The sequence below is a fragment of the Cyanistes caeruleus genome, chromosome 2, assembly GCF_971803275.1.
Source record: "Cyanistes caeruleus chromosome 2, bCyaCae1.hap1.1, whole genome shotgun sequence".
Taxonomy (NCBI): domain Eukaryota; kingdom Metazoa; phylum Chordata; class Aves; order Passeriformes; family Paridae; genus Cyanistes; species Cyanistes caeruleus.
Window position 1 is genome coordinate 91621048 of NC_141702.1, and position 26317 is coordinate 91647364.

The window sequence follows — 26317 nt, forward strand, 5'->3', positions numbered from 1 at the left end:
ATTTCAAGATTATGAGGTTTAGTTGTTACAACTCTAAAAAATATTGGGAATAAGAACACAGACAGATCACTGAAGCCAAGAAGGTATGAAAAACCCAAATACAGAAATAACAAGACATTTATGTATATACATGTTGCTATTGTTGCTTCCTGTGGCTTCTATCAAAATCTTCTGCCTTGCTCACAGATCATTATCATTTTACCAAAATCACAGGCATGCTGAAAAGAGGTGGTTTTTTTTTCCTGAATTAGCTATAAAATTGTGAATAAAATGCATTTTATAGAGAAAAAAATGATCACAGTGACTGGGGTATTGACAGACTACATTACATACTTCATTCAATAAATCCTGTCTAATTTGAAATGAGATTTCTGCAGGCTTTCCATAGAGTTAATAAGAACAATCATTAATGCATTTAAAATAAAGAAATCCAGACTTGGATACAATCCCTTACCCTGTTTGCTAATATATATCTTTAAATGAACTCTGCAGTGCAAATTTCCTAAGTTACTCAATAGTTAGCCAGTTAGACTCAAAGTGCCCCACTGTACAACAATATACCAGTGTGAATCAGCCCAAAATGCATCTGCAACTAGTTCTGCATTCATGCTGATCTCACATGATGGCCTACATGCACAACTCAAGATTGGTTAGGACATCATTAATGTCATCATTTTTTCAGCATATCATTGAAGAACTTGCCTGTCATTTCTGAGCACACAGATGAAGACACAAATAAAAAATCCTCTTCTGTCTAGTCACTGCTTGCATGTCTCTCCATGATCTCCACTAAAACTAGGAGCAACTTCATGCATCAGATCTTAATTTCAACCATTCAGTTTTTAATTTTAGCTTTATTTTTGGCTTTTCCATACTACAACTTGTGTAATTTTCATTTTCTAAAAAGATCAACTGTTGTCTCATCTTAAGAGGTACAAAAGTTTTAGTAGCAGGTTTAGTAGCATCCAAAGATGACTGTATATTCTTGTGGACACAAAAGTCTGGTAATGTCATCTGTGACAACTGTGTAAACCCCATTTTTCTAGTTAGGGAATGAATGAATGAATGAATGAATGAATGAATGAATGAATGAATGAATGATCCACAGGAATGAATTCAAAACAGCCTACAGAAAAAGTAAGGGAATGAGAACTTTCATATGATGAGAGACCAGACTCCAGAAGCATCATGCCCACACGGTTGTAGCTAGAGAACATGTCATATAGAAAATGGCCAATAACTGTTTACTTGTCCATAAGTAAGCAATTCAACGTAAGGAAGTAGAATGCTCCTTCATGGCAGAAGTCATACTGGCTGATTTTTTTCATTATAGAACAAAGTTTCAGGACAAGGTCTTCAAGAAAACAGTTACCTAGACCTTAAAATGATTAACCAATAGCATGTACATTCGCTAATTTTGCCCTCTAGTTCATGTTGTGTAGCAATAGGAACGGAAAAATAGTATTCAATTATTATGCAGAGATTAATAGACCATATGCGTCAAACAAACTGTATCTACATTGGAGAAATCCAAGTGATTCAGGAGATCTGATATTCTGCCAGTTATTAAGTTAAACAATCTCATCAAGGAGCACTGATTTTCACTAAGAAGTATAATCCCAGAGATTTTGTTGGGCTGCCAATTCAATTTCAGAATTCCCTGGCTCTTGATACTGTCTACTGACAGAAGTTGGCTGCGTAGTAAGTGAACAGTTTGACAGGGAGAGGTTTTTTGACATTCAGACATGACCAGAGTTGAGAAAATGAATTCACTTGAAGTTGGTATAAGAGGCGGAGTAGAGCTGCTAAAAGGCCACCCACAGCGTGCAATTTAAGTCATTTCAACTGTAACTCATTTAAATGAGTAGCAATGACACCAGCTGGATTTCCAAAAGAGACAAGGAAAATTTTCAGCCTGACACTATCAGTTCTAGTGGGATCTTACAGGTGAGGCAAGTGAAAAACCCCCACCAACAAAGTAACTTCTCAGCCCTATTAGAAAAGACACGCAGAATTTAGTTTTCCAAAGAGGCTGTACTATTCAACTTCTGGCAAAGAAACCACATTTAAATTTTGTTCTGGTACATTCTGTGCTTTGTATTCTTTCCTTTATCCTTCCAAAAAAGCTAATCAAGAACCTATGCAAACTACTCAGTGTCCATGATTAACTATTCTCCTTTTTTTTTTTTTACAATACAATGGACCTCATGTTCCATAAAGCTGCTAATTCATAGACTCCTTATTGCTTATTTCATAACTCAGAGCAATGTCTGCAGCAAACTATAATTCTACACTATCAGAAATGAAATACAGTAATAATTTCTAATTGATTTGAAGTTGTTTTTCTTTGAAATGTGTTTAAATATCCAGGTTGCCAGAATATTTTCCAGGAATGTGATTTTAAAGAAGACAGATTGCAACTGTTTTTCCTGGCTATACTACAGGAAATAACAGTAAGATCTTATTTTAAGTTAGTGTACTTCTATATTTCTAAGCAAGAAATTAACTTTCATGGAAAAATGTCAGTAAACAAAACCTCCCAAGCCCGTAACAGTGGTAATGCATTTCTATAGCATCTTCCATCCAGAATTATCATAAAGAATAATGTTAAGTACAGATTTGCATTTTGTTTATATCACTGCACACAACTTGCATCCTACAGGGGCTTAAAATTAGTACCAATACAAGTTTTTACCTGTAATGAGAAAGATCAGGGTAATATTAGCACTTATCCTCTGCATAAATACAGAGGGGATACTGGTCCAGTGGTTACAGCATTAGCCTAGAAACTGGCATATATTATTTCAGTCCCCACTTGGCTCTACTCATCATAGGCCACCACAGGGAAATTGCTCAAAAAAAAGGCACAGGATAATTATCTACCATATGCTCACATCTTTCTATCAACAGATATTTTTCACAGTATTTGCAGGGCTGGAGTGTTATAACAACTTCAAAGGCTTCAGTTTCTTAGCAGCCAGCACTTAAACATCCTACAGGCTGCAGCTTGAAATCAGTCACTGTAAACCTACATGCCATCTACTTGTCATCTTGTTTTCACAGGTTCTTCATATCCCTCTCCCCCAAGGCACCACTGGAACAACTTTCTGGAGTGATCTTCTTTGAAATGATCATTTTTGGGCCCAAGCAAACATCAAAATTTAACATTTCATAAAAACAGTTCAACTCTGGAGCGTTTCTGTCATTGCAAATACAACCAAAGAATTTACAAAGACCTTCTGTGCTCTGCTGCTGTGAATACCAGATAAAAACATTTGCATAAAGCAAAGCTTGGGGTTGTCAGTATTTATTTTAATTTTTTTTTCAGCAAGAGGTTGTGAAAACTGGATACAGAAATTAGAATATCTTATAAACACTTAGTTGAAATCACATATACCTGAGGGCCTTTACTTAGCAAGAAAATACAGAGCAGGAAAACAACATAATAAGAAATTAATTCTGCTATCAGAAAAGCATCTTACATCATGTATGAAATTATCTCCCTTTTTTTTCTTCCACTGGCTACACAGTGTGATTCTTGATAAATTATCCAATACCCAAAGCATCTCCGTAACAGATCCCAGCAAATCTGACACATGGAGAACACTTTTCTGCATTCACCTAGAACAAATGCAAAACTGCCCCTCATGCACCATTCACCCAAAAAAGGAGTAAACTCAGCTTCCAAAGGTTACTACAAATTTTTTCTATTTCCTGCTGAAGAAGCAGTGAAGAGACAGCGGATCTTGGTAAGGGTACTCAGGAAATCCAGAATCTGTGTAGCTGAGCCCATGAGAATATTTTTATGTTGCACATTCTTCCTGGAAGAGTCTGCCTGTTTCTCCCACAGAGCTCTCTTATAAGATAAACAGACCCTTAAAAGCTACAACTGCCTACTATCTAAAATAATCTCCTAAAGACTTGGCATGCATAGGCATTTCTTGTCCTACCTTGCTAAGGAATTAGAGCAAGTTTTGTTTCTTTCCAGACATCTCAGCACACCTCTCTCAGAAAGCACAAGATACTTTTACCTGATCCAAGAAGGAATTTCTTAATTCCCTCAGCACATATTAAATTCTGGGTTAGTGAATCCATTGCACTAATCATTAGTTCCTCCACATGAGTACACTGCACTTTTTTCCCCTAGGAGTTGGCTACCAGAGGTGTACATATTTAACTAGACATGGCAAGTAAAAGGAACAAAGCATGAAGAAAAACTCCCCCACAAGACATAGGCACATGCATCTTTTACCTAAAGACTCATTTACCATACCTTGGTGGCAGTGTGAACAAGCTTCCACTCCTCAGACCCTCTTTGCACCAGAGAACAGACCACTGTTAATGCTTCACCTCAAGAATCCCTTTCAAATAGCAAGTCTTTCACTCTTATCAGCTCTTGTGGTTTTTTTTTCCTTTCCCGTCAACACAAGTAATTTTAGCTACAGCAAAAAGGCAGAACCTTCACAGCTAATGCTTTGGATAGCATCCACTAACATCCCTTGAGCATTTATGGTTGAGTGGCACATGCAGAACTGTTTTCTTCTAACCATTTTTCCCCTTCCAAAATCCCATAAATTAAAATCAATGTATAACATGGTGGATCTTATTGTCATGAAAGCAGTATTGCCATCTTTATTTTCACAACTGTACTACTAGAGGGTTTATAAGACTTAGAAAATACAGTTCCTAAAGAAAACACCTACAAAATACCATTGTGTAAATCTTGTAAGATATTGGAAATCAAAATTATTTCTCTACAACACCAGAAAAGTTATTGTAAATTAGTTATCTCTTCTCAAAAAAACAGCATGAAAACATTCATTTGGTTCCTTTATGAAAGTAAAAGCTGCATATCTGGAAGATGGGCAGAGTTCATGTAAAACTGTGTGAACACTTATACTGCAAACAAAAGACTCAAGATGCTGACTAAATTTGAATTGTATTTCTGTAGTTATCTCTAAAAAGAAACAGATATGCCTGAGGAACTGAAATAGAAGATAGCAAGGAAACACAGACGTAAAAAAATGTCAAGAATGAGTAAAACAAAGACAGATTTTGAAACAAATGTAAGCTGAAACTTAGACTTATAAAAATGAAAGAAAACGTATCTTCAACCCTCCTCCACTTGGGGAAATGAATAGACCTTTTGAAAATCAGCCTGAGTGCAAAGACATCTATTTCTTTTCCCGAAACATATTTTCTGAAGGAAAGAACCTTCAGGGTATCCAACTTAAACTAATTTCATTGGGGAAAAGTGCAATTATAAACCATACCAGAATTCACAACCCAGAATTAAATCAAATACAAAACTGCATTATTAGACAGAATGACCATTTCTAACTGTCTTTCTGTAATCAGTTAATTCAAATTTTTTTTCTACTTGAATATTCATAAGCAATGACCAACTTCTTCTACAGAAAAATGAATTATAATAGCACATCAACATGAATTCAATGAGCACACAATACAGAATTTGAATGTATTCTCAATTCAGGAAGACTGTTCTAGAGTCAGTCTTTTCTCTCAAAAAAACCGCCACCCCTACCCAAGCCCCTTGTAAATGTGTTTCTAAAATTCTAACAAGCTGTTGCCTTCAAGACATGCTATTTCTTACTGTTTCTAGTTATTGTAAGAAAGCCGTAGTATATTGTCACAGTAACACCACACGTAAGGGCCAGAATCCTTCCATTTTCCACTAGTTTTTCTGGTAGTACCTTTTTCATAATTTTTAACAAAACACTGCTCAAGTAAAGTATGATTATATATTAATAAACTGAAGCAATAAATAGTCAGAAGTACATTACCAGTTTGTTGGTTTTCATTAAAGAATTACAAATGCCAACACATTATCATTGTACTAACATACTTCCACCTAAAAGATGTTCTGCTTTCATATGTCTGGCTTGGGATACCCAACTTTATATATTTGGTATGGACTATGGCTCAAAAATGAATGATTTTCTGGAATTCATTATACCACCCTTACCACAAGCAAAGGACTGTATTTCCTGCAAAGGAAACACAGGCAAGCCTAAACATCTTTTTCAGCATTTTACATTAAGATTTAAGCATCCTGTTATTATGGTCCAAATTTCTGGCCCATCTAAATCTATGACCATGAAAAATACGGTCAAACAAATGACAAATTAAAAATATCTTTTCCTACAGCAATGCTATGAATGGAAAACCATAAAATGTTTTCTCCCCTTATTTTACTAGTGCACAGACATTATGTCTTTCATCACATGCACTTCAGTTAGTGTGGCAGAAAAACATTTTCTCCCACTTTGCCATCCTTCAGTCCACGCACATTCCTAATGCTCTCCAAAAACTTTCCAGGACTAAAATGCTCTATTTTAAAAGCTAATAATCTGGATTTTTCATATTCTAGGGAGAGATTATCAGAGATGCTTGTGCCAAAATATTTTAGGAAATGTTCCCTCTGCATCCCTTTACAAAACTAACGAAATTAATTTTGCTTTCTAGACCAGCAAGACTTGATCAAGAAAGGCAAAAATTTGTAGCTTAACAGATATTTTGTTCCCTTGAAATTAAAGAAGTATTATCAAACTATAGATTTTCTTTTTTTCCATTTCTGGATTCACTAGTTGAAAAGTCCAGCCAAAATGCTGCAATTAAGTACAGCACAACTTTTAACCCCAGCATATTCTCTTCTGCTTACACTTGAGATAGAAAGCCATGTTTTATACACTGTGCTAGAAAACGCTGAAGTTTGGCAAAAAGAAAGTCAGGTAAATATATGCAATGATTTTATATGAAAAAAAAAGACAAAGTAATTTTACATATATACAATTTAATTAAATTGTACATTTTCTAATTGCCATTAGAAAATGACAATGTGGCTAACCATCTCTCAGCCCTATAAATATTAGCAACTCTAGACAAAAAGGACAAAAATGAAAGGCTGCAAGAGAAATGAAAAATACTAAAACAAGGAGAAAAAGGACTACTTTCCCAGTGTGGAAAAGTCTTGATGGACTCAAAGATTGGAAGACAACAGGAAAACCTTTCTTTCTGTCATCCTCTCAAATTCCTTCAGCTGGACTGTATAGCCATCATCACATCTACACAGATAATCCTGACACTTGCTCTCAGCACTGTGTTACTTCTCAGAAGGACCTCCTGAATGCTGGCCTCACACAGGCTGCAGTCAAGCTGGCCAGGCTATGCCAGGAGAGGATCCCCAGCCAGAATCCTCTTTTGGGGATTTCTCATTCTTAACCTAGTACTTACTCAACTTGGCACGAACTGAACCAGATTGTCTCCAAAAGACCCTTCCAACCCTAACTATTCTGTGGTTTTGTGATTCCCTGAGGAACAGTGTGGAGCTCAGAAACCAGATCAAAATATATTCAAAATTACATTTTTTCAGATATGGCTTTAAAAGGAATGCTGCACTGGCATATCTCTGTTGTTCAAAAATGTGGACAAAAATGTGTAAGTGCCAACAATACCAGTCAAAAAATTCTTGGGAAAGTTCCTGAATAACTTACTTCTCTGACGGTGTAAAATGTGGGTTTTTTTCCATTGCCTATTAATACCAGACAAACTTCAGCAAGGCTGCAGTGACTATATGCATATATACATACCTACATGCATATACACATATATACATACCTACATACATACATATGTATATATATATACACACACATGCACACATACCTGCATTCCCATATATACAAATAGGTAGGATCAATAGAGCGGGACAGAAACAAAAAAATTTCAGAATTAATGTTTATTTCAGAAAATTAAATGTTAAATAACATGGGATTATAAATAATCAAAACACATATTGACATATAAAGTCAAGACATGGCTGAAAAATGAACACAATAAATGGGAATATAAAGCAGTTCTAAACAAGGGAAAAAAACTTCTAATAAATTGAAGGATGGAATTCTGCATTGTGTTTCACTTAAATTCCCCAAGTTCAACTGAAGCCAAAGTAATTTAAGGCTTTCAATATAAGAGCAACAGGTTAGAGGGTCCAAGAATGAAATCTGCTGCTGCCATTTGAAATAGAGCGCACAGAAGAGCTAAATAGGCTAAACTTACCCATGCATTTCTCAAACAAGCAGAACCCACTTCTGTGGCTTTATATTTTAAAATCACACTCCAAAAACCATTAAGCTCATTGCCCTTATTGGGAGTGCTCACACTAGAACACATAACATCTGAATCCTTGCTAACAATACAACTGACAGACTTTTTAGAACAAAATAGTTCAAAAAGCATTAGTTAATATAAGGGGTGTTTGAGCTTTTTTGGAGTTACTGTGAGCAAGGGGACAACTGACCCTATTAAATACATATCTCATGCACCTGAGCAAATAAAGAACAATTAAGGAAAGAGGGGGTATATTTAAAGAGTTTCCTCGCTATCTATTAAAAGCTAACTCAGCAACCAACAGAAATAATGATTAAGACTTTGAACAGAGACACAGAAAAAAAATACAACCTTCACCATAGTCCTCATATAGTCCAGTGAGTCTAATAAGCACAAATACAAGAACTTAAAAACAAACATTGGTCTACACAAGATATAGAGTGTGGCAGCCAATACACTAGAGTAGCACAATGAACTGAATTAACTCCACAGTGACTGGAATCTATACTCAGTGTCAACAATTACATGAGGGAAAACAGTCCTCCCAGTGCTAGGTATGGGCATGATAACTGCAACGGCCTATTCTCTGAAGGTCTGTGATGACAGTATCTTCCTCCCGTGCAAATGCAGCACTAAGTATTGCCACATGGAATATGCTATACACTTAGCCCACACGGACATATTCAGCACTTAGTAGGCTTCAGGAAACGCTCATGCTTCCATTCTCACTAAGGCTACTGAAATCTTCTTGATAGCAGTGGGTAGGCAGAATAATTCTGGGGAGACTAGCTGAAGACCTGAAGTAGAATACTAAGACACCCGTTTCCTTGAACTGACAGTTACCTTGCTTATACTTCTATTGTATCCTCTTTGCCAAACAGAAGATAATTCAAAATCATTGAGAAAATGGGGTTAACATTTTGAATAAGCACTTCAGCTATTAACTGGCTCACATTAACAATCAACTAGGCTAACATAACAAACAATTCTTGTTACTCAAACTGGCGTCATTGTAATGAGCTTCAAATTAATCTCATCCATACACAATCACTAATCTGGTTGTGTGCCAACTGAATTTTTAATCAGAACGGAGTGAATCATAGGTTGTTTTTAAAATACATTTCTAATACTTGTCATCCAGAATGAATAAACACTAGAGCAGGAAAGAACTTTTCTATTTACATTCTGAGAAGCTGATTTTATTTATGTATACTATACATGCAAGTATCAAACGCATTTGAGAGGAAAACATTCTTAATGAAATAAAATGTAAAAATGTTTCCTTTTAATAACTCTATGAACATGAACAGCACCACTAACCTAAAGAATTTAGCCCCCTGACTGTAATTAAAACTGTATGACAAACCAAAAGGACCATTTACCCCACCACTGAAGTGCTCTACAATGCTGACATCATCAGCAAGATCAGCATGCACACAGTTAGACCCTGTGACCAGCGGAGTAACCACTACTGGTAAGACATGCAATGAAGCACATACTTTGCAGTGCTGAACTTGAGACTCAAGCTCAGGTTCAAATCCAATTGACGTTAATGTTTGTGCAAGACACAAAAGCAAAACTAAATTTAAATGAGCATTTTCAACTTGATTCTGCAATTGCAGTATCAATTCAAGAAAGCATTAGCCCTGCTTATAAAACAAGAGTGCTCAACACATTGCTCTACTGCTCAAATACTGGCCTAATCATTCAGGATTACTCCAGAGGAAAAAAAAACAAAATATTAACTATTCCTCTACAGAATTCACTTTTTAAAATGCAGTATTCCTGAAATCTTGCTTTAGCTGTTTGGCTAACAGCTGCTTAACTGAACACCTATTACCATGCTCAGATGAACATCTAACTGGAAGGTCTGCCCATGGCCATGGAAACTGAAGAATGACTAAAATGATCTGCAACACAGCCATTCAAATATCTTCAGGGAAGTTGCCTGACAACCTCTATTAGAGCCACACGAGCTTGTGGAATCTGGAGTACCTGGTTCTCCTTTCAAGCTAAGCATAATGCCTGACTCAAAGCCATCTAACAACATATGATGACTTCTTGGAAAACAAGATGCTCAGACAGATGAGAGCAGTGCATGCAGGCTCAATGTCAGAATTCCCACAGATCCAATGGCACATACTACTTACTTAGAGACTGTGCTCCTCACTGAATAACATCTACATGCTTTTGTGCATGGCAGATTCTGTTTTAAATGCCAGGAACTGTTTATCAGAAGTATTTGAAGACTGCTCAAGATTAAGAGCATCAAATTATGGTCAATGTGCTAATCTGTATTTTACTTCTAGTCAGTAGACAGCTATGTTAACATATTTAAGAATTCTGCTAATATCTTAGAATTCAATTAAAATTATCTTCATTAAACAGCTGTCACATTTGTGGAAAAAAGGGGAGCTATTCAAAGACTTAGCATAAAAAGCAAATTATTGCTAATGAAACATTCTGAAGAAAAAAATCTTATGTTACATTAAACAGTGAATGCAAAACTAAAGGTACACTATGTAGACCACAGCTGCAAGGTGGAAATAACATGCTGTGATACCATCAGGACAAACTGAGGGTTACATTTACATAGCGAACGCTTCAGTAAGGCATAATGACCAAAGGAACATTGCTGGCTTGCAGATTTCTTCTTCAGTTTGTTTTAATTACTTTCAAATAGACTGGTTAATATCTCATTATGCATCAAGAAGCAAATGGCTCTTCCAAGTTGCTTTCCAGCAAAAAAGGCAAGAAGTTTGTTCATAGGCAGGAGAAAAGCAACACTCCCAAAAGAAGCATCATTAATGAACAATGGAAGAACAAAAGAAAAATAAGGATGTTTTTATCTTCACACATTTTCCTGTAGATCACAACTGTTAGTGACTTCTTTTCAGATGAGAAATATGGCACTGTACCACTCTCAGCAAGCTTTTCCATCTGAACAGCATTTCTGCAAGATGTCCCAAATGATTTTATATCTCATTTGAAATTTGTTATTAATTTCTGTTTTCCAGTACATTAAAAGGTGCTTCTCTTCTTTTAATATCAACTATAAAAAGAAGTTGCTAATATGAACATTTCTCAGAAGGTTGTAAGATTGTGAAACAAATGAGAAAAAGAGGAAAATAGAATTAGTAAATAAAGGAATGTGAAAACAATTATAGAATTGCCATAGAAAGAAAAACCTTTTCTATAAATGAAAAGCATAATGAAATAGCTGTTCATCAGCACCATGCCTCCTACCCAAAGGAGTTTGTGAGCTTAACAGCAAAGTGACCAGGAGAAGAAAATAAATATGACATTCACCTTTTAAAAGTTCTATTAGGTATGCTAAAAATAATCAATAAAACAAATTCTTCTGATTTTTGTATATAACTTAGTATGAAGTGAAAAGTAAAACCAAAACCCAACACTAGTCATGCATCAAGGCATGTTCAACCTCCATCATGACACCCACATACCACAGCACAACAGACACCAACTTCTTTTGGGGAGCTCTGGAGATGTGCTCATAAAGCAGAAGAGGAACTGCAGGTGAGGGCTCTGCACAGTCATATTAGTAGCTACTATTAAGTTTTGAGAGGGAGAAGTATTGTAAAAGCATAAGCACTGATAGCTTCTCCAAACAAGGCTTTACTACTTGAGGTAGTGAACTGTGACTAGTGAACAAAATGGTTGGTTTCAGGTTGTGGTGTTCTTCTGTAGTAATAAGGCTGTATCGAAGTATTTTCTCTTTTTTTTTTGTTCCTCCTTTTAGAAGGTAATTTCTTTTTCTAGATAAACCTAACACATATGAGCAGATAGCTTTCTTTGATGCAGTGGTTCCCACAACATTAATTAGATATACCTTTCCTCAACAGAAAACAAAAACCAACAATGTGACACCAAATTACAGTACTTCATTTTAGAGATAAATGCTTTTAAAGACACAATTTATCAACTTTTTTTCTGAGACAAATCCTTTAAGATGGTCAGATTTTAAATAAATTTAAATAATAAATATTTATTTAAATAAATAAATATGTTTAAAAATAAACATATTTTTACAGATATTTGAAGTAACTATTATAAAAGTAATATTGTCTTGATTAAAATGTTTTAAACTTTGTCTCTCTCCTCATTTATAGTTTCAAATTTAAATCACCTTAGAAAGCAACGTGTTTACACTCAAAATACTGGTGAGATAAAAGGGGTGTTTCTTTTTTATTTCACATTGTTATAAAATTCCTGTTGCTGAAGCTATTCTAAAAAACCCAAGTATCTCTACAAGGTGTAATGTTCTCAGACAGTAAAGTACTTACATGCAAGGCAGAAGGATCTGGCAAAAACTCAGCATCCTCTCCAAAGATAAAATCTGGTGGCAGGTCAGGATAGTGAGCATTAAAAATAATATCCCCTGAAAAGCAGTAAATGAAACCATTGTTTGCACTTTTATATATGTGCTTAAAAACAAAAAAATAAAATAATCACATAAAACACACATTTTTTAACATAGAATTTGACAGCTACATATATTACATATATATTACATATATTTCACGTATATATCCGTATAATTTTTACAAAAATTCACATGCAAGATAAGCATCAGATATTTTAGGGGATGAAGACAAATTCCTGAGGCACAGCTTCTTCCTCTGCAAGCAATGAAACATGAAATACACTATTGCTTTGTATCTCAAATGGCAATTCAAACACTATTGAGGGTTGCCTCAAAAAAACCCTGAGTTAGAAAAGTGATCTTGTTTTAATAAAAAGTACCCTATTTAGGTGGCTGTGTTTTGTCTATTAAAAGTCAATTGCAAACTACTAAGATCATGACTTTCAAAATACCAGAGCTTTTAAAAATTAGTAGCACTTACTCCCTCTTCTCCTTATCACCGCCAACTCTTAGAAGAAAGAATACACAGTTCAATAGGAACCATTCCAACAACCCAAATTCTGGCCAAGAGAAATGCAGTATTGCACATTTAAATGGAGAGACGAAAATTAACTGAAAATGTAAGACTTCATCACAGCTTGGCACTGAGTTCTCTCATCTTGCCAGTGTCACAAGATAGGCAATTAAAAGCAATTTGGGTTCTAGTATTTCACTAGTACACATACTTCAGAGTTCATACAGATCAAGAGGTAATCATATGCATCTGAGCTTTCAAAAAAACCCACCCACTAATCAAGAAAAAAAATTTAAAAATAAAAATAAGTGTTTCTAGCCTTACTTGTCTACCTCCCCATCATTCTTTATGATAATACGAAAAAATAACTGAGCTTTTGCATAAAACAGATTTATGATGTAGGAGACATTATTAAAAAAGACTGTTCACTACATATTACAACTAATTTAAAATCCGTACAACAAAGTAAAACCAGCATGGTAATCCTTACAAACAATTCTGTTCAGAGAAAGTTATACCACTTTTTGTATCTTAAGAAACTGTGAATGCAGAACTGGAAAAAAGCATTAGATGAACAAATCCTGCAAAGCCACATTGCTGGCTCAGTGATGACACCATCTCAAGGCATTTAGCATGACAGTTTTAATTGAGAATATTCTGTAAACTTATCTTGGCCTTGCCTGGAAGCAAGGATGCCATGAAGATTAATTGCAGAGGATGAAGGCTCATGGCCAAGAAGTCACTGACCAGTGTGGGTTAGGTATTCTCTACAGTATGGCTCCAAATAACAAACTCACTGATCATGTGATGAGCAGAGCACAGTGTGGGTTTCTCCTGTGTGCACTCCTACCTTCTTTTCAGAGCTGTCAGGAGCACATGTAAGTATAGGGCGCAGAAAATAGCAGAGGTCTGCCAATTAAAATTCCCAACACACTCAAAATAGAAATAAAACCTTTAATTCCATTTAAATTTCATTTACAAGAACAAACCGGGCAGTCCTGGAGGAAAAGGCATAAAATTGCAACAGGAAATGCATCTATATTAAGTAAGGAAAAATAATTACTAGATTGCCTAAACTGTAATACAGCACTGAAGAATTAAAAAAAGTTGATGTTTACTAGATTGGGCAGTTCCTACACTACCACAACACTTTCCTTGATATTTATTACAATTAAAATGTCATGCATGGCTCCTTTCAACAACCTCATCAAATTCTGCATAAAGAGCAGTGAACTTCAGGTTATAGACTGAAGGAGATTAACCTTAATACATTCTTTGACTGAGTTTTGAAAGAGGCTTGTTATGAATAAATCAGAACACAACACAATGATAAAGCTAGGCCCATGACTTAGGCAGTCCAATACTACTCCGAAAGAAAGGACTGTACCTGTGCTTCTGCCATGCTCCTGTGTGATACTAAGTAACTCATTTAGCAAACACTTCATACTTCAGGTGCTAGCTATATGCTTCTCATTCTCTATTCTAGGTTTAACAGAGTTGGTGAAACAGAGTACATAGATAGATAGATAGATAGAGCTCAGCTCATTTAGGAGCTGCACTCCAACTACACACATACTAAAAAAAGCTGCTTAGAATAAAAGAAGGATCAAAATAACAGCATATTTTTGATGTTACACCTCCACATTTGATAAGTGAAAAACTATTACAGAACCCTACATCACGAGGCAGCTACAAGACTCTGCCTGAGTAGTGAGATTGGCAATAATCCATATCCACTTCTACGACCTGCACAGTAAGGTGTGAACCTCAGGAATGCTGTGGCAGTAGGTGCAACATGATGTTCAAGTAGGTAAAAACCCTTTCCTTTCACAGTGTGAACTCACAGCAGCTCCCAGAACACCATTATATACAGTGCTCAGTGTAAGAGTAAATTAAAGTTGGCATTATTAACACTTAGTATGTTTAACAAGTGATAAAGTGATAAACAAGTGCAAAGTGATAAACTTTAACAATTTGGGGTTCAGGTCAGCTGCATATGCCACACAGTGGTTCATGCTGGGGGATCAGGGACTTGTGGAGATGGTACCCTCTTCTGACCACTCAGCTGTGATGTGTAGTCAAACCAATGTCAGGTACATTATATCACAGCTGGACAAACCAACCCATTACCAATCTCACATGGTCATATTTGTTCTTTACCACCTTCTGTCAGACTCCTTTCACTAAATATCAGTGGCATTATGAGTCCTTATCCACAGTGAATGACCAACTATGCAGATATTTGGATTTTAAAAGTGTTTATGACCTACTGATACCAAGGAACTATTCGGGTACAATGGACAGAATCCAGCGTAAAAATTAACACTGTGATACTTGATTTTCTGTAACTCATAATTATTTATAATTGCTAAAATTGCTTCTACTTGTCCAGGGTAAACATGCCTCAAATCAAAATTCCCAAGTCTTTTCAATAAAAGTCACTTTGAGACCAAACATATCAATATTAATGCCAATGTGTATATCAAGATTATTTTTCCTAGAGTGAATTCAATTTCTAAAAGAACACATGTTATATAGGTTCTCTAGGCTTCAGAATATATAAAACTAGTACTTCAGTGCCTGTTAATTACACATTCACAAAACACTATTGCTAAGACCATACTCAAACTATTTTACAACCCTATGAAAACTAAAAATGATGCTGTTGTTCTCATGCTCTAATTAAACAGAAATGTATAATTTATGCCCTCCTTCCTATAGTACCATTGGGGATTGGGTGTCCCTCCTTTTGGTCCTTCTCACCTGTGGAATCTTTGCCCATTAGTTGAGGGGAAACCTGATTGCTGGTATTGGTTGGGTGCTTGAGGAACACAGGGACTTTGGCTGGGCCCAGGGAGGAAGGAGGGGCAGGGGAGGGCAGGGGCAGCTGAGGGCTAGCTAGTTTCTTGGGTTTCAGAGCAGGACACACTCTTGGAGTGTTGTGGCTTAGAGAAGGAAATTCGCCATAACCCAGAAGGAGCTGTTTCTTTTGTATCTTCTTCTTCTTCTTCTGTGGGCCCCTCACACCCCCTGTCCTGCTGGGACATGTGACAGTGCCAGGCACCTCTGCGGAGCTGCTGATCCACCTCATCCATTGGCCCGGGATCTCAGCTCATCCCTGCTGTTCCAGCTGAGTGTTCCTCAGAGCCCTGCAGGAGCACTGGGACTGCCCACCCGAGGGGGTTTGTGAAGCAAAACCTCTCCTCCATCCCTTCCTGTCTTGACCAAGAAGGCTCTCACGGGGTCCCTGGTTCTGTTTTATTTGCTAATGCTGTAATTATTGTTGTTTGTTTGTCTTGTTGTACATACTGGTAAAGAACCGTTATTCCTATCCCCAGATCTCTGCCTGAGAGCCCCTTGATTTCAAAATTATAATAATTCGAAGAGAAGAATTTTACATTTTTTCATTCCAAGGGAGGCTCCTGCCCTCCCTACCAGACACCTGTCTTCCAAACCAGGACAGCCCTCCTTCCTAAAGTACCGTAGGTTTTTAGCTAAATGTATACCCTAGTTTATTCTGCTATCTGCTATTCTACAATCAAACCTCACACAGGGTGGCTGGCAATTTAATAGAGACAAAGTACAGAACAAAATGTTATTTCCACTTCATTGTTAAAAGTTAGAAAAGAGCAGTGATTTTCTATCATCAGTGGCTTTCATTCTGAAAGTTAAAGACAACATCTTACTATTAAATATTTGACCTTAGAACAACTTTTTTATGTTTTTAAAAATGAAAAGAATATTCCCTCAGTAAAATCTAATTCTATTAAGTCTCACTTCTGCCATTAATCCATATGTTCAGCTAGTTCCTCAAACAAAAGAAAAAAACACTTCTTTTTGACCGTATCAGCTATCTATACACGTCATCCCCAGTCTCTCCAACGTTCCTGCTCTGTGCTCCCCTCTTCCATACAGTTTCACTTATGTGTTGCTTAATTTACATACTAGAACAGAAAAGGTAACAACTTTGACTCTATAAGGATTAGGCACCATTGAAAGCATTTACTCTATTTGCAGCTATAAGCATGAGCTATTTTCCTAAGTTACAGCAGCAAAAACACACAGTAACAAATCAGACTACATATTAAGAGAATCCATCCTAAAGCTGAGTTTTATTCTTGTTAAATATCAAAGCCCAGAAAATTTAAAACTACAGTTAACAGTTTGCTTGGCAGAACTTTTTTTACATTTATGTGTAAATAAAAAATGTTTCATTACATTCAAATAAAAGGTATTTAAACAATCACAACAGCCAATGCAAATCTGGTTTTATACATAAAACCATACATAAAATATTAACACTAGCCTCTGCAATAAGTTTACATAATATAAGGTGTTAAATGTTTTGAATCAGAAGTTAACGGTTTACTTTGACCTACAAGAAATAGCCACTTTTATAACATAACATTATATATTTAATGTTTACATGATATTATCTGTGGCTCACCCTCTTCAAATATAATGGTGCTATTATATCAAAGTAAATCAAGTACATCAAAGTAAAACTAAGTTAGACTTTTAACCAATAAAGTCATACGCAAAATTAGTGTGCTTAAGTTACCATTTTAAACTTGGAGGAAAAAAAACAATGAAAAAAATCAATATAGTCCTGCATTCTCTGCTCTTCTCACTCAAATGACACAAATGCCCTTTTCCTTGTGTCTCCAGCACAAGTTTCTAGTTTTGCAAATGTTTCAACTCTGTTTGTCCTTATTCCCTTGATGGAAGGCCAACTATGTGGCGCTCCACAGTACTACTGACTATTCAAGCATAAGAGCAAGGCAAGCAAAACCTTCACACTCAGACCATACTTACCTCATTGCTGTAGATACATCAGCCAGTAATTAGTCTGATGGAATTATATTTCCAATTATCAAAAAATATTTCTTTCTCTTCCTTTCTTTCTCCTCAGGCAAACAGTATTAAATGTTGAAACATTTTACTTCACAGAACTTCAAAAGAAAAGTTAATTTGCTCCTCACAGGCAAAAAGATAGAAATATGAACACTTAAATTTATAATTTTTTTTAAAACCCACATGGGCTGCTCTTTTCTCTTCTATCAAAATGCATAAGCAAATATAACAGAGGAATAACAATTGACTACAAGCAACACAGGTGTTTCCCAACAAGAAACTGAGAAATTTCTAAAATGTCTACAATCACTTTCCCCTGGCCTATCCAATTTTTCTTCTCCTAGTAACTTCATTTTTGGGGTATTTTTCTTCTTTTTTAAACCATACTATAAATTTGTAGTACTGAAAAATGTTATACTAGGGAGTACCACTGCATTAACATCCCTGTTTAATCAACAGCAGCAAAATTAGGAAGCAGCCCACCAGTTAACTTCCCAAACTCTACTTTTGAAAGGATATCTATATGCTTCAGTTTCTTCTGACACCAAGAATTTTTAAGTCAGCACTAAGTATGTAGAATAAATGTGTGGCCACTGCAACCAAGAATAAGATCAATTTGAATGCAATTTGCTATGCAGTAGATCAACCCATTTGGTTTTCAAGAAATCCAAATGCAACTTGATCATGAAATGCATCCATAGATAATAAGGCAATTGCTGAAGCAAGAGACCAAACTATGTGCAGAGTCAGTTTTGGGAAAATAAAGTAAGTGCTCTTGTTGAGTATTAAAAAGGAAAATCCAGAATTATATTATTCATCAATTCAAAATTCTAACCTGTCTCTTCTAGTAGCCATGTGTCTTGGTTTGAAAGACAGGTGTCTGCTAGAGAAAACAGTGAATGGAAATGAAAAATGTAGTGAATTAAAATGAATAATGTAGACCCCCCCTCCCTCTGAATTATTATAATTTTGAAATCAAGGGGCTCTCAGGCAGAGATCTGGGGATAGGAATAACAGCTCTTTACTAGTATGTACAAGGCAAACAAACAACAATAACTACAGCGTTAATAACAGAACAGAACCAGGGACCCCGTGACAGCTTTCTCAGCTGAGACGGGAAGGGATGGAGGAGAGGTTTTGCTTCACAAACCCCCTCGGGCAGGCAGTCCCGGTGCTCCTGCCAAGACTCTGAGGAACACTCAGCTGGAACAGCAGGGATGAGCTGAGATCCTGGGCCGGTGGCTGAGGTGTATCAGCAGCTCCACAGAGGTGGTTGGCACCGTCACACGTCCCGGCAGGACAGGGGGTGCAGGGTCCACAGATGAAGAAGACAAAGAAGACAATGAAGATGATGATGATGAAGACAATGAAGAAGAAGAAGATGAAGAAGATGAAGACAAAGATGAAGAAGAAGACAAAGACGAAGAAGATGCAGAAGAAGACAAAGAAGATGAAGACAAAGACAAAAAAGATGAAGATGACAAAGAAGATGACAACAAAGAAGAGGAAGAAGATGAAGAAGACAAAGGAGATGAAGAAGAAGAAGCAGCAACAGCTCCATCTGGGTTATGGCAAATTCCTTTCCCCAAGCAACAACAGCTCTGAGTGTGTCCTGCTCTGAAGCTGAAGAATCAAGCCAGCCAGCAGCTACCCCCACCCTCATTTTACCTGCCCCCATTCTTCCTGGCCCAGCCAAACTCTTTGTCTTCTCAAGCACCCAGTAAGTACCAGCAGACAGGTTCCCCCAAGCTAATGGGGAAAATTTTATAGGACAGAAGGAAAGAAAGGAAGGACACCTAACCCCCAACACCACAAAAACTGCAGACAAGAACCACTGAACAGTCTTTTCTGTTAACAAATACTTACTTAAACCAACCAGTTTTAATTGTCTTTACAGATACAAAAATAATCAGTTACTCACTACAACCTGCAACCAAGATACTAAGTCAGTGCAGTCAGCAGTATGAAAGGATTTAAATTAACTAAATGCAGAGCTGCCTGGAATCCTTGTCACTGGATTCCACACTAAAGAATTTGCTCTGCAGGCATTAAATCAAAAACAGTAATATAATACCTATAGAATCCTTTTCTAATAGGTTGACAAGAAAGATTAGTTCCTGAAATAACAGTAAAACTTGTTAAATATGAAACTACTACTACTGAAAAAGATACATGAGTAATTCTGTTTTGCTGTGGAACTACTGCTGACAGGCTATTCTTCGCACAAGTAAAGGATGTCTTTGATCTTAATTTCTGACTTGATGTGTGAATCAATATATCAGAAAAGGAAAGGCAGAAAAGTCAGCTTAAAGACTCAAAACCATCTCATAATGGAGGGATGGTTTGAAAAAAAATTATTGGATTACATTAGAAAAAGACAAACCAACTTCTGAGCACCTCTATGACACTCCAGAAGAATTTCTAGCTGCTCCATTGCATTCAAAGCTGTGAAAGACCAATTTTCCATAAATTTGGTGCAGCTGATTAAACCAAATTGTTTAGTCTCATTTTAAATGCCTCAGGGCACATTTATGGCAACTATGGTTTTCAGAGACATCAGTGCCCTGTGGATCAGAAGCTGAAATGGCCAAGCAAGGTATTCCTTGGGTACCTCAGAGTTCAGACACCTATGATTAGGTTAGCGAATGAAGTCCCACTTTTCCAACAGAAGACAGAAATAGAAAGAATTTGCAGGATGTTAATTTCATTCTTGGACAAAGGGTTGCAGGTGTGGGTCCTTTTTTTTTCCTTTAACTTCAACTGACAAATGAAGCTGTAGGAGGGAAAAAAAGAGCTGTAAGACTACAGAAAGTATGTTATTTTGTAAAGTGGGAAAACCTGCAAAAATGGAGTAGCATTAAGTAAAGTGGATTCCAAGCTAAGCAAGAAGGCATCAAGATAAGCTCAGTAACTTGCAATTACGTAGCTGGGCAACTGCCTTCTCAGAAATCTTAGTTCTAGGAGAACAACAGATAATTCAAGATGGGATAAGATATTGGTATAAATTAAAGCCAGGCAACTCTGGAGAAATTAAAACAGAGACACTGGGTAGTTGAGAAAAGGAAAGGTGAAGGCAAAGGATAAATAGATTCAAGCAAATGGATGTGAGACCATCACCAGTATGTGCAGCCCAAACAGGAGAAAAAAGGAGGAAAGAGCAAGGTAACAAGGCACTATGGCAATACCACTGTGAAGACCTAATGTAACATTTTTTAAGCCTCTGTAAGTCCACACTTGTTCATAGATACTTCTATGGTCATTTCCCTTGATCAAGAAATACACTGACTTAAAACTGCAAAATCTTCTGTAAATTACTTGCTCAAGAGAAGTCCAGAACATAAGAAAAAGTGAACAAAGAACCCAAATAAGAGGAAAGTGATTATTTAAAAGGGGAAGAAATTGCTGTAAATTTTGTATTCAAAGAAGAAATAAGATTAGACTCTCTCTTTACACTCCCATTAGGTACATTCATTAATAGGTTACTGAGGAAAAAGATTAATTACTCCTGCCACGTAAAGCAAGACTCAGACAAACTTTGGACAACATACTGCCTGGAAAAATCTTTGGTAAGTTGCATGACCCAGCAAAAAAACATTTATCACACAGGTAAGAGTAACTAAGTATAATCTGAATTACAGCAACCAGAAAGTCCTTCCCATAAGAGCCTCAACCAAAATACAGCCTGTGTAAAATAACCTAATGGTGCAAAAAACATTAACACATGCATCGCAGCAACATATTTATGAGAATCTTAAAACTTACAGTAACTTGAAAAATAATTCTTACAATTGTTTATTGGCACAATAAACAAGTGTTTAGCAAATAATTTGGCAAAGCAGCTTTTAAAGGGGCAATAAGGAGATCGTGTTCTCTATATTTATCTTTTTGTTTGTTCTTAGTTACTTTCTTAAAATAGAAATCCACAGGAAGACTAGAATGAAATTACTGTAAGAGTTCCATCACAGGAATAAAACCAAGAGATTTTGTACCATGTATTATGGGCAATATTCTTAGACTGGTTAGGCAGCAAGACTGATTTCCTCCTTTAAGGCCCATAACTAAAAAGAGTAAGCCTCTGACAAACAAAAATCAGAAGCAAAAAATTAAAAACTGAGTTTCAAATGAGACGAAGGAAATGTTTGTCAAGGAAACCAAAGTGGTGGCAGTAGAACCCAGAGATATAATCCACTGACATAAAAACAGTGAAAATCAGACAGAAGACGAAAATACTAGAATTCAAGAGGCCACAGAGAACAGTAGCACTGCAAGGGCAACACATTGTTTAATCACTGTGAAATTCCAGATGACAGCACTCAAGGTCAGAGAAGGAAGGAGTCATCAGTGCCTGAAAAAGAAAATGTGAAGAGCAAAAGCAAAAAGAAAAAAGTCAGATTCCTCAGCAAGTAGCAACAAAAGCTTGAGTGAAAAAGGAAAGCCAAACCCAAGATATTCCAAGGTTTTCTGGAAAAAAATTGTAATTTGATTCTAAATGGCATATTTTAATTATAAAGGCAATTGCAGCTTATATCTCTGCTTATTCTGACAATTTCTGCTGATATCTGCATTGATGTTTTATCAACTAAGACTGATATATCTGCAAGAGTTACAGAACACTTCACCTCAAAATACATAAATATTTCCTCAGAAAGAATACTGAAGTTTTCTAAGCAGATACTATGGTCCAGTTAGCAATAAAGGATGCCTCTGCATATCACACAAAGCAAGTTTTGTCCTGGAAACACAGATTGAACCTCTTACAGGGTATTACAGACAGCCTTCCTGTAACTAAAACTCCAATTAAGAATTCTGAAAAACTCAAATACAGAGAAAAGCATGGAGTTTAATGCAACAACATTGAGTACTGGATGAACTAATAAAAACAATATGGCCATCTAAGGTTTCAACTGACAGTCTAGCAAGACTAGGTTCAAGTTTTCTAAATACTCCCACCATGAAAACAAACCAAAAAAATTGTTTCCCTTACAGAGGAAAATACAGTAAAAGTGCCTCTCTGAAAGCATCGCTTGAAGTGTGATGGAAGACAACTACTATGACAAACTAATTTATCTTGAACACTGGCATAGTATTTTCTGCAGTATAAAATTGTGGGTATCTCCAAGTTCCCTGGCTGGAGTTGAGTAACTGTTCAGTGTAACATTCCAGCAGCTCTGCATACATGCAAAAGTAACATGAACATGACATCTTAAAAAAAAACAATTAAACAGCCAACAAGCCATTCTGAAGTCACATGTTTGCTCCTACCCAAGTTTACAAAGCAATTATTTTACACTACAGGTAGTTAGCCTTGCCTGCAAGTACGTTTTCTCCTTTTTCAAGAAACTGTGAATTCTCATCTTTTGGAAAACAGGATTGCATTGTGCAGTTACACTTTCCTAAAGCTGCACACCAACAGTTTCCAACACACTGGGATTGCTACAAGGGTGCCTGTGCAATGGCAGCAGTTATGATTGATGGTACATGAAGACCTAATCTGTTGCAAAGAGGATGTAACACAAACCACAAAGGAACTATAAACTTCAGCCTGTATTTGGTACCACATCTGAAGCCCGTTCACCGGAGACTGAACATTTTCAGCCAATCTTTTTATTCTGGCAGATTGCGCAACTTTCCTTTGCAGAAATATTCTGCCCTTGAAAGATAACATATCTAGCAACAGCCTACAACAAAGTATCTAAAGATCTCCATTTAGACACCATGGCTGTCTTCCCCTGCCATCATTACAGATCTAAACATAAAATTATTAAAACTTTCTTGAATCTGCTCACATCACTATTCCACATGCTGTGAGACTTAATGATTCACAGCATTTTCAAACATGTATTACTGAAATGTGGAGGATTATTATTACTTGAATTCACAGCTATTGTTAGAAATCTCTGAAAAAGATACACTTGTTTACAGCGTTTTCGATTTTCTTCGTTAAAATATATAACACGCCCTGTAGTTTTGGGGTTTTTTTTTGTTTAATTGTGCATGTGATATAAAAAATATAAGAACACTGGAGAAAAACCCCCAAGGTTTCTTGATACTGAAATATAATGCATATTTCTAGGTACTTTAACTGGACTACAGTCATTCACTATATGAATATAGGCCTTATATAAAGGCATAGCCTTTATGCCTGTGCACTTGCATATGGACATTTTAGCCTATCCATTTTCCTTTATAAATTAGGAACAGCTTCAGCCTCTACTTGAAATAACACATCTCTCAGAATATACAAACATTGCCCTGTATAAGATAAAATGGTCACACAGAAAATTATACCACTCTGTAAAGCATGTCATCCTGTGAAACTTGATCATAGTCACCAAACAAGATTCAAGTGGAATCTACTACACATTGCAGAACACATCAAGACTCAACAGGCTCAGTTTATTACACATTTTAACAATTTTTAACATAAAAGTTCTACCTTGGAGGGCAGTTGGCTTAATACAATACAGCCATTACTTAGAAGACTTCTGAAGAAATGCAGAACCACTTCTTTTGTCTTAAAATAATCACTAGCTAGGACTTAAATCTTCTGATTTTATTTTGTGAGAAAGAATAATTAGTAAGCGTCTTGAGCCATAATTTCGTATGCTTAGAAAAGTCAAAATAGCTATTGTAGACTGATACATGAGCCTGGCTCTTCTCTTGAACACATGAGTAAGCTTCCTGATTAACTTCTGGGAAAGACAACTTTCCTCAGACGTTCCATATGAAGCTTTAACGTACTTCTAGAATATAAGGAGCTTAATCGTGTCGATTTCCATTCATATAGGATAAGGACTTCCAGTGCATGACATAATGTATAAAAATCAACCAAACAAAAACAACAACAAAAAAACACCACCACCCCCCCCCAAAAAAACCCCCCAAAAAACGCAGAAAGAATAGAATAAAATTCTTAGTACTTAAAATGTCTTGGAAAGCTACAGCATGTGTATGATGCAGCCTAAAGGGACACTATCTAAGCATAGTGCTAATGTTTAAATGCTTACCATTTCTGTTAACACCATGTACCTGCTCCTCCAGACAGCACAGCTTCACAAACTCACAGCATAGCTAAGGCTGGTCAGCACCACTGGAGACTTACGACAGCTATAGCTCGTCTATAGGCTGCACAGATAATTCAGCTTAACAGGAATCATCTAAACTAGCCTAGCTCCATGGACACCTCAGCCAATCCCTTTGAAGCATGGATGCACCCATATCATTGGCCAGTGAGTTGGGCGGACTTGAAACCGTTGTCCAATCATGTCTGTAAGCATGGGAAATTCGAAAGCCCTATAAAAGGGAGCTGCCTGACAATACATGAAAACTGTTACTGCATGCACCTCAGCATCTTCTTGTCACATTCCTGTCTCCACACTCAACATAACAGACTGCCTGGTCTAATCCCTCAGCTCAGAGTAGGGCAAACATAGGAGATTGCTAAAGGGTCACGTCCAGCTGGGTTCTGAATAGCCCCAAGGATGGAGATACACAAACTACACTAGCTTTGAGCACAATCTGTTCCACTTTTTGACCACCCTTGCAAAATAATTGTTACTGTGTTCGAATGGAATTTTCTACATTTCAATTTGTGACTGTTTCCCTTTGGTGACTGCCACTGAGAAGAGCCAGGCTTCCTCATTTATCCCCATCAGGTATTCATAAACATTGGTAAGATTTGCCCTGAGACTTCTTTTCTTAAGAAGCCCCAGCTATTTTGGCCTTTCCCCATACAACAAATCCTCCAGTAATTGGTCGTCTTTGTAGTCTTTTGCTGTACTCCTGGCAATATCTCCATGTTGCTCTGGTAACAGACAGACCAGAACTGGATATAGTACTTTAGGCATGGCTTTAGACTTGCCCTAAAACTATAAATTCCTTTGAATTTTACTTTATTTGAAATTCTTCAACCTCTCTCATTTTTCAGTTGTTAGAGATAAAAACAACACAACTATTTTTCAGCAGTTCAAGTGTTTAGAAAATGTTACCTTCTAAAAATATACAAAAGCAAATTTTATTTTAAAACTTTGAAACAACACACAAACTAAGACAAACAGAACACACACTAAGAGTGGGCAATGAACTATCTGACTACAGGTTCTCTAAGTATAAAGATGATACAGCAATACCACTAAATCAGAAAAATTAAACTCACATTTCTCTATTATGGTCAATTGTTTAAAGATACCTAATAAAATAGCAGAAGAACATCTTATTGGAGCTTACAGCATCTTATATTGGAGCTTAATAAAGAATTACTCCTAAAAGAGACAGAAACACAAAACATATATATCTTATAAGTGAATCTAAAAACAGTCATGAGATTGTCTTAGACATAACATTTTATTAGAAATACCAGGGGGGTAAGTTGTATAGGTTGTGACTTTCGGCTTTTAGTACTCATTCTTCAAAACTGTAGTCTCACAGAAGCCTTT

The 26317-nt window shown here is 36.4% G+C and overlaps 1 protein-coding gene across 3 annotated transcripts in view; it reads right to left on the reverse strand.

Annotated features, from left to right (window-relative positions):
• BABAM2 (BRISC and BRCA1 A complex member 2) overlaps window positions 1-26317 on the reverse strand; it is a 167242-nt gene that overhangs the window by 119166 nt on the left and 21759 nt on the right. For all 3 annotated transcript variants that reach the window (XM_086870020.1, XM_086869998.1, XM_086870009.1), the window contains exon 4: window positions 12435-12529. In XM_086870020.1, coding sequence (XP_086726146.1) covers window positions 12435-12529 — 95 coding nt within the window. The remainder of the gene's footprint in view (window positions 1-12434; window positions 12530-26317) is intronic.